At 40.5% G+C, this 10089-nt stretch overlaps 1 protein-coding gene across 1 annotated transcript; it reads right to left on the bottom strand.

Moving 5' to 3' along the window:
- Positions 1 to 823: 823 nt before the first annotated feature.
- On the bottom strand, positions 824 to 9434 carry bmt2 (base methyltransferase of 25S rRNA 2 homolog). The gene is made up of 5 exons (XM_041939329.1): positions 9194 to 9434; positions 5624 to 5765; positions 5345 to 5473; positions 3650 to 3764; positions 824 to 3322 (listed from the first exon to the last, which is right to left on the bottom strand). The coding sequence occupies exons 1-5, from the start codon at positions 9351 to 9353 to the stop codon at positions 2690 to 2692; spliced, it is 1179 nt and encodes a 392-aa protein (XP_041795263.1). The 5' UTR covers positions 9354 to 9434; the 3' UTR covers positions 824 to 2689.
- Between the last annotated feature and the right edge of the window lie 655 nt (positions 9435 to 10089).

The following is a 10089-nucleotide window of genomic DNA, read 5'->3' as shown; positions in this document are numbered from 1 at the left end:
GCTTCGACTACGGCAAGTTCCCAGGGTCAAAACTGCTTAACCGAAGTTAGAGGCCTAATCCACGGATATGTTCACACTGAGTCACTTCTGCTTCTAGTTTTAAACTAAGAATGCGTCTGACCAAAATTATTTAACTCAAGGTTCATTTATGAGGTGTCTTAATTTTTCCGGATCTTTCAGCAACATTCACTTGGATTTCAGATTATTTTAAGGGCCCAGAAATAACTTTTCCGCTAAAAAAATGTGTTTAACCTGGATACTGACAATTGGCACCAGCTCTTTACTTCTGGCTTCCAGATTTGAGGCAGTTCTTGCAGGGTTCAAAGTTATTTCTGCCTTCTGCTGCAGCACTTCACTAACAACATCCAAGCAGCTTTAAAAGGCTTATTCTGTGCTCAAAATGTAAAGGGGCAGCATGGGCATAGCCAGGATTTTAATACATGCACCATCTTCCCTTAGAAAAAGAAAAAAACGTTTTTATATCTGTATTTTCACATTTTATGTTTGTCATTTACTTTAATAGCTTCATTTTTGTTGGCCTTAATGTAGCAGTAGGTATATTGGACTACTGAGATACAGTAACACTAGAATTAGCCTGTAAAATACCCACCATGTCTAAGTTTCAAGTGTTTTTTGCCTACTGAAAAAAGAGGACATGGCCTCAGTAGGCTAGATAAAAAAACATACTATGCAAAGTCTACAAGGTATTATGTGCAGTATTACATCTAATTAAGTAATGATGTTTTCAGCCACTACTCATTTTGATAGATCTCATGTGTCAATCAATGACAACAAAAAATCCACACAGACACCTTACATTTACATTCATTTATAAAAGAGAAATACAACCATACTAGAAGCACACGTTGTTCTGCATTGTTGAAAATGTTGATGATGAAGATGAACCATCTCATGCAAATGGACCAAAAGAAACACTGGAAGACAAATGCACCAATAAATCACAAAAAACGCTTCTTCAAAGTCTGAGTATGTGTGGTACTGAGTAAGAGAGGAGATATCAGCAGAGAGATGTGCATTAACTGGAAAATGATATGGGAATGGCAACAACACAATGCTTTACATCAACACTGGAAATGTTTCTTGTTATCCATTAATATAATAAAAGAGAACCGGACATTTGTATGTACTGCTTGACCAAAGAAGCTTGATATCTTTTCGTTAAAAGGTATGGGTTTCATTTTCTCCAGGGGCATGAAAGTCTGCTGCGAAACGTACAGTGAATGTGAACAAAGAAGGCACCTTAGACTTACTTTTGGGCCCATCATATTGGTTGTAAAACTGTCATCATAGGAAAATAACTACATTTTGTGACACCCTTTGGGATCAATGATAAAGTGCCACTGACAAGAAACACTTCAACGCAAATTCATTCCTTCATTCACACTGACAAACCCAACCACACCCACACATTTCGCCTGTTCAGGGACAGGCAGGAACACACACTAACATTTCGTCTGGTAGTGTCTTTAGCTAACCCCCGCGGGATTAAGGATCTTCAGATCTGGTCTCGCTTGCTATTGCTAAAATCTACAGTTTCTCACCTTTTCAGAGGTTCTGTATGACAAAACAGGAAGTTAGTGCAAATCTCTTCTGTCAAGGTGAATTTTCTGACTGTGAGGAGCTCAGATCTGGATCTTTTTGGAGGCAGAGCACCTAATTGTATTTTCACATCAAAGTTACAAAATTGCGTCAAAGGATACTGGTGCTGTAAAGTCCATTTGTTATGGGTCACTGACTTGCAGCGTATTATTTCTTTGCTCGAGAGCAAAAATGTATTGGAAATCAAACAGGAGATAATTCTGTATTAATATTTGTGAGGACAACGAGAGGAGGAAAAAAGTGTAATACCTACTCTGAAATACTCGTACCTTTTTACAATGAGTCAACACAGTTACAGTTTCACATTAGTAAACCTAATAATACTCCTACCGTATGGTTCTGAAAATGTTTAAAATGCTACAAATACCACTTTCTTGTAAAAGATACACAAATCATTCAGAGGATGCCAAATTAAAATGGCATTGCCACACTTAACACTGGACAACACCAATGTTTTGACTGAATATATATTTCAAAACAATGATATTCATTTTTTTGTCTTGGAAAACTAAATGCACATCAAGAATTTTCAGAAAATCTAGCTGCATGACTGTGACACAAGCAAGCGTACCGGCCCAGTCATTCCATCTCAGTCTCTCCAGTGCAATCAAACTCCTGTCACACTGCTCGTGTTGCTGTATTTGTCTTTTGTACTAAGCAGCCTGCCACACTAGCTTATTCAAACAGAGACTGAGTACAGAATGTAGACAAGCTGACTTTTGTTATTGAGAGCTGATTGGAAGATGGGGTGGAAATCGAGGAGAAGGGAGTTCAGATATCTCAAGGGCATTTGCTTTCCAACTCTTAAAAAACCTAGACATTTATCAAAATATATCCATCTTAGTGTGTGGTATGTGTATATCTGTGTGTGTATGTGTGTGTACTCTCAGAGGAGAGTGGATATGAGAAAATAATCTGTAAACTTCTCTCTTTCACACTGTGCAAACTGCATTAATTTGAGGAGAGGGAGGAGAAGTGGGAGAAGAATGCAGCAGGTTAAATTTGGCAGCGCAGCAGTTGAAGGGGAGGTGACAGTTACGTAGAGAAAAGGGGGGGGGGCTGGTTAAGCCTAGCTCTGAAGCAGGATGGGGTCTTCTAGCTCGTGGAAGCCAGGCACCGAGCTGCCCTGGCTCTCCCCGGAATCTGAATCATAGGGCGTGTCAGGTAGCTCCGTGAAGCCCCAAGCCAGCTGGTCATCCTCAAACTCGGAGCGCACCTGCACGGGCACGTCGGCACACTCTTCCTCCTCATTGGAGTGGAAGTCCTGAGGGATGTAGAGCATCTCAGGGTAGTTTCGTGACACCAGGTCGCTGGTGGTGGCCAGACACACCTTACGGAAGGCGATGAGATGCATGTGGGAGTATTTGACGTATTTGTAGCGCTTGAAGCCGAGCGACTCCACCGCGACGCGCCAGCTGCGCATCATGAGGGCGTGGCGGTTTTGGTGGGAGGAGTCGGGCGTGATGATGAGCAGCAGGCCGTGCAGCTCCAGCAGCTCATGGGCCTTCTTACAGCAGATCCAGCGCTGGTATGGGGAAGGGAAGTAGGACAGGAGCAGGGAGAAGACCACCACGTGGAAAAGCTGGGCAGGCAGAGTGTCGATGGGGTTGTGGAGCTGGCGGAGGAAGGCCTCTACCGCGTCACGGGCCAGCTGCAGAGGCTGCTGGAGCTGAAGGTTGAGGAAGTCGCACTTGTACACACTCTGAAGGGGAGAAGACAGGCAGACATTCAGCACTTTCAAATGTGATCTTTGAACATGAACCATCGTCATTCCACCGACAGCATGTACCTAGTTTCTCGACTTGCAGCTTGCAAGGCGCTTTTTGTTCTGCTTTCTGCTGAATTCGTTCACAGACTGTCTAACCACAACACCGATACCCCTGCATGAGTCATTTCTGGTGTTGCTTTTGCTCTGTAATGCCAGTACGGGGCCATCAAGACAGGAAAACCTCATGCATTTTATTTGTGTCAACAAGAATTTAAAACATGTTGTGAACAAAAAGTACGCTGAACAAATAAGCACCCATACCTCAACTGCAGGCACTATGTCAATACCAACTGTAAGGAATTCATCAAACTTCAAGAAAGGGTTGAAGCAGCTTCCCACGTCAAGAAGGCGCATTTTTCCCAGCTGAGAGATGGAACTGCAACACAAATGTGGAAGAGGTGTCAATGCCAATAGCTTACTGTCAAAACTAACATTTAACTTTTGCATCCAACTCTGCCTCTTAATCTTATACCACACACTGTTGTGTGGTATTGATATTTCTTCCACAACTAATAAACAAGACAATTCATACAGGGGCCCATTAAATCTTTTCAATTGAACTTTCTGATTGCAACAGTACAGTACATGTTATGCAAGCATGGCGTGTTTAAGAAGAAAAAAAAGCACAGATGCTTTGCGAGGTCAGCACATATTTCGCAAATACAAAACAAAACAAACAATATTTCATAATTAGTAAAATGCTAACAATACTGTAATTTATAACAGAATATTTTCTACAGCCAGTGACCAAGTATTCAAAATGATGCCACTTAGACGACTTAAAACAACAGCAATCATGAGTTGTGAGAGTGTTTGAATCCAAGGACAGAAATGTTGGTTGGACCGTCCGTTTTTCTACTCAGCAACTTAATCAAGATACATTGACAGCTGGGTAGATTATCGAGAAGTTTGTCAGGAACATTCGTGGTCCTCAGAGGAGGATGATGATTTTAGTGACCCCCATCACTGTCTTCAGGCTGGGAATTTGACTGTGCCTGACTAAATGGAGGCTTTGAACACAACTTTTCTTCTTGCTCTGCCAAAGAGTGCTCAAAGAATGTTTTCTTTTCTGTTACATTATATATACTAGTTACTTTCATGGTATTTTCTAATAAAGCTGAGGATAGACTTGAGGTAGAAATTTACATTAGCAGCAAGGCTCCAATGATAATAGAAATCACGAGCACGTTTAAGGATCACACACCTTTATATCATGTGTAATACATACTGCAAACTGTAGGGGGCACTAGTGCACGGCTGCAGAATTTGAACTGAAGCAAAGTTGCAGGCAGCTTGAAAAACCATCTAGTGATGGATATTCGATTTTATTCACATTTGCTGTGTGTCAAATGTGTTAAACAATGAAGTTAATTTGTAGAAGCTAAAGCAAACTAAAACTCTGTGAACAATCTTACCAGGCTAAAATGACCAATCAAGAAAAAACATTTACAGTAATATACAAAAAAGCAACTGTAATCATTTCTCTCTGTAATATGTGAGTTGCTCTGGCTCTTACAGATTGTGACACAAAATATTCAAAGCAGTATCCATAAAAATCGCAAAAAGAAAAAAGTAGCCATAAAAAAAGTTTTGGAGTTCGCTGTTGCAAAGAAATTGAGGCGCTAGCCATGACTATGAAAACTAAAATAATTTCTGGATATTAATAAAACGGCTCCAAAAGCAAAACACTTAAGCAGTAAATCTTTACAAGACATTTGCTTTGTTTTTAATTTCTAGTAAAGCTGCAGTTTGACTGACGTCAAGCAGGAAACCGAAATTTCTGTAACTACAAACCAGCATGTTGAGTTCTTATATTGTTACTGCAAGAACTGTGTACTGTAGACTATTATACAGTACATACGTTATGCAAACAATATGCAGCACAGACTTCTGTGCTGCAATCACAGATGATTCCAGCATCTACATATATGACAGGAGAAGCTTGCTACAACTCACCTGGGGATGGTGCTGTACGTTTGGGCACTTACAGATGCTGCAGTCAGACCCCTGCCAAGCGTGGCACTTTTCTCATCCTTCTCTAACATTCTTTTCATCCCGCCATCCAAAAAGTATTCCTGACAGACACTGTGGAAGTGGAATCAAAACCTTACTGTGAAAGCGACAACGACACCTCACAAAAGCAGATCCTACAGGTGTAGATGAGTCAGACTTCTCAGCCACGAGGTCTAAAACCGCAGCTGAAGGACGCTGGGAGGCATTTGAGGCCATCTTTACCTGCGACACCATTCGATGCGTCCCTCTCCTTCGCAGTTTTTGGTCCAGTGGTTGTCAGCAAGGTTCTTCATGGCGAGGGCGTACTCACTCAGCGTCTGCTCATCCTCACAGTGCTCGCGCCAGATCTTGTCGAAGTCTCCCACTGAGAAAAAAAATGTAATAAATAAAATGAGGACAGAACTGACAAATAAAAACATGAGAAGTAAATCACAGACCTCACAATTTAGAGAAATCAACTGAGACTTTAAAAGTTGGCTTGAGCCACTGACTCTACTGTCATCATCTCTTATCATCTTATTTTATGTTCACCATCCACAACAAAACAGCAAACATTCACAACATACTTGCCAACTTTGGTCTTCCCCTTTAGCACCAAAACATAACAGAACTCCTTTGTGAAAACCTGCTAAAGAAGATCAGGCCACATTTACTGCTGCATGGCCTACATGTTCACTCGTCTCTGCCAGCACAGAAGTGGAATTGTTTCTCTGAAGCTCATCCTCAAATAGTCAATTTACAGTTAGAATAATGTCTGCAAAAAAAAAAAAAAATCCCTGCAGCACATCTTCACAGTTGCTCAGAAGTTTACAGCCTGTAGCATAGGCAAACAAGCTGATAAGAGAGAAATCCCATGACCACAAGGAAAAATCAGAAATCAGATTTGCAGAAATGAAAGGACAACAAGAGGAGTGGTGGTAAACAGCAGCACTCTGGAGGCATGACCACTGTGATTCAATGCCAAGCCTACCAGATCATGCTTTACTTATTAACCAATCATGAGGTCTGCTAGCAGGATGACTTCTCTGTGCTGTTCTAGCCTCCAAAACAGTCAGCTAGTCTCTGTTACTCAGAATGTTTTCTGATTTGACATGATGATTCAAAACATTACTTGATAAGGTATTGTTTTGAAACGGGATATTACGAGTTAGGGTTAGTCGTGTTTTTGAGGTGGAAACGTAGAACGGAGCTTACAAAAATAACAGCGAAATCTAACATCTTTTTGCATTGCTTACAACACAGCTGATAATAAAATGTGGTCACATTTGAGTGACTCCACAACATTACTGAAACCTCTTTTTGCAGTTTTTGATGACTTGTTTCAACTAGCAAAAAGTTGTCTTGTACTGAGCCTTCTCTTTTTGCTGTTCACCTTGAGACTGAAAGCAGGGAAATGGTCAAATACATATTTTTGATTCAGAGGCAGTCAGATGAAACAAACCGGCTTGGCATTCAAGCAGACAAAGCTAAATCATGATATTTGAGGCTTTTATAACAGCACAGTTGAATAAATCATCTAGCCTGCAATCTCTGGCTGTTCTGCCACAGTTACAACATCATGATGAACTAATAAAGTTTTTTTGCTCAAGATAACAACTTCGCACCTGCAGTTTTGAATTTGCCTGTTTGTGTTCCCCTCCTACACAGTCTCTGGTAGGACTATGCATTTCCTCAGAAAGAGAAACGAGAGACAGAGTACAAAGCCTCTGTGTGGGTAGGCATTGTAGCAAGTTTGTAAATCCGGAGCGCTTCAGCGCTGCTGGTAGGCACTTTAAACTACAGTCTTCAACTTCAAGCTTGTAGCTGGAATAAATCCCTCTGGCAGTGCTGCACAGTGAAATGTTAATATCTTCTTTTAGCAATGACGATGCTGACTGATACTCAGATGTCAGTGCTGAAGTGTTGTGAAAGGGTTTTTCCAAACTTCCCATTTTAAATCAAGCTCTTATCCAGATGACCTCATAATAGGAAAGAAGATTTTTTGCTCTCAGGACAGACAGCTTCCGATGATTACACAGTAACTCTTGTGGAAATCAAGGCCTGACACAGTGTTCAGCTTTAAAAGATCCATTAAGATTATAGTCCATAAGATTATACTCATTTGTATAAAATGTACATATATATATATAGTCAACTTTTTATTTTTTATTTTCCATTGCCTTTATTTATTTTTTATTGATGCTGCCTATAAGTCAGTCACTGGAATACAAGCATATGACAGAATGAAGCTACATTTCATTTTGCATTCAGAAAGGTTGATTATGGCCTCATTTTATTAGCAAATAGTATGGGCTGATTTCTGGGTGAGGACAGATGAGGTGATCGAGAACAAGATCTCTGGTGAACTAAATCATTTTGTCTGAGACATCATAGTCTCAGAGATCGTCAGCTAACTAAGTGGTTACTTCTGAGCCTGTTTGTACTTCCCCAAATCGCAAAAGCAGAAGAAAATCCACCCTAAATTTGTATCCAAAGTGTCAGTTTGCACCATCATTTTATTTATGCGAAATAAAAGGGGAACCTTTCTCTAAAAAGTAAAACTATAGAGTACAAATGTCAGTCCCTGTTGTTTTCAGGTCACACTTTGTCCACTTGCATCCAACAGATGGTGTCAAAGATGACTGTCACAGACTAGCAACTGATTTACTTTCTATAAACACGTGCAAACTCTCTCTGACATGACACCAGACCTGCCACACCAGGCGAAAAGAAACGGCACGTAGCAACAGTAGGTAACCCTGTTTTTTTTTATCTATACTGCTGATATCAAGGCTGCTTTACCTTTGATAGCTCTAATTATATTTGGCCATTGAGGGCAACATTGCAAACTAACGAGCAAGCCTGCTTTATGGATGCAATGCTGGACTTAAAAGGATTTCTGCATCAATGTGAAGTATAACTTTCCCACTCAGTTATTTTGTCTATTAAAGATTTCTTAAATGATTTTCCATCAAACCTAAATAAATGCTGATATATACTGATTGTATTATGATATTTTAGCCATTCACATGTTGTGCTATCTCTTTAGTATTTCCTGCAAAATAAAGGTCAGACTCTTTATTTTTATTTAGCACAAATGGCCAATCTCTGCCTTCGCTCGCACGACACCAGCCCTTCCTGACCCAACATATTCTTCCATGCATTTTGCCATTAAATCAGAGTGCTGGGTTTAGATCCACTTACAGAAGTTCCAGCCTCATGTCCTCAAACAAACTGTGTTTTCTGTAAAATCTGCATCAGTGCTGTGTTTTGACAGTCTCTGATGTATGAACACCAGTGCTCAGACACAAAGCTAATTTGGCAGTAAACGTTGCACTAAAGTTGTTTGTTCAGTCCACGGAGTTATCATTTGTTGGCAATGAAGGGACATTAGAAAGTCATTCATCGTCAACAGCTCTGTTAGTGTCTCGTTAGTAACCTATCAAGGTCTCGGTTGTCGATAGACTGGTATTGGTAGGGAGATAATACATGTTTACACAAGTGACTATGTTTAAAAACAGTATTATCATTTGCAGTGAGTGTAATGTTGTAGTTAAGCAGCTTTAAAGGCCTCGCTTGCTGAGTGCAACCCTCACTGCCGCTGACTGCGGTCTGGCTCCACAACAGCTAGCTAACAAGCCACAAAACAAGGCCGCTAGCCCCGGAGGGGTAACGCGAGCAAGCAGAATATGCTAACTTTACTGGGATTACATTAGAAAATGGTTTAGTTTTGTGTAATTGAGCGAACGTTAAGTGTTAGCCACTCGGCAGCAGGGCCACAGAGAGACAGAGGGGCCCACTGCGGCTGCTTACCCTCTCTGTATTTCCTGCGCAGTTTTCTGTGGACGTTTTTCACGACCCCTGACAGCTTTTCCTGCTCCCTCTTGCACGGTGCTTCATCTGGAATCGGCACGTAGAAAAACTCCGGGTGGTTTTCCGTCTCCCCTGTCTCGACATTGTCCCTGAGGTCCATAGCACCGTACCACCGATGCTGCCTCCGCCAGTTGGTTCCCCTTTTCCCAGCTGCAAACCGACCGGCGAACCGGCGCACAGGCCAACAACACGCAAGATGATTGGATGACTTTGACAGGCATGCTCCAGAACTGACAGTCCGTCGTCCAATCACTGGATTGGAAGCGTAGCCGAGCCTACGTGCGTACCGTGGAGCGTTTAAGTGCAGTTTGTTAATCCCCAAATTGGTGAAGTTAACCTAACACGGATCTGTAGACGTGCTCCTGATGAATGTGTTTTTCCTGAATAATTTCGAAATGTATACACTTTCTTTCTCTTTGAGTAAAAAAAAAATTGTCATCAGATTTAACAGATGCAACTTATTTATGTAATTTATTTCTTCTCGTATTGCTTATGTTTTTTTGTTATCACTTAATTTTAGTTTATTTATTTTTATATTGTTCATATTTTTTTTTATTTCAGACACTTGCCCATGGCATTATGTTATACTGTGTTAACTTTAAATAATTTTAAATAAAGTTCTTTTTAATGACATGATAATGAACACCATAGCACTTTTAAAATCAAATGGCAATACATTTGAATTCATTTAATTCATAACATAAAACAATTTAACAATTTAGCAACTTAAACTACTAACTCATACCGTAAACTGTGTTTAATTTAGCTGTTATTAAAGGCAGTAAAGTTATATTACATTCATAACTGAGCCAATTAGACCAAAACCACATAAGTTA

The sequence above is a fragment of the Chelmon rostratus genome, chromosome 6 (genome assembly GCF_017976325.1).
Source record: "Chelmon rostratus isolate fCheRos1 chromosome 6, fCheRos1.pri, whole genome shotgun sequence".
Lineage (NCBI taxonomy): Eukaryota > Metazoa > Chordata > Actinopteri > Chaetodontiformes > Chaetodontidae > Chelmon > Chelmon rostratus.
This window is presented reverse-complemented; position numbering and strand designations above follow the sequence as displayed.

What these genes read in the sequence shown, in the direction of transcription:
- bmt2 (XM_041939329.1), bottom strand. Translation starts at nt 9,353, where the DNA reads ATGGACCTCAGGGACAATGTCGAGACAGGGGAGACGGAAAACCACCCG. An exon ending in CGCATCGAATGGTGTCGCAG is followed by an intron (nt 5,474 to 5,623) that starts GTAAAGATGGCC and finishes CCACTTCCACAG; the next exon opens with TGTCTGTCAGGAATACTTTT. An exon ending in ACGTACAGCACCATCCCCAG is followed by an intron (nt 3,765 to 5,344) that starts GTGAGTTGTAGC and finishes TTTGTGTTGCAG; the next exon opens with TTCCATCTCTCAGCTGGGAA.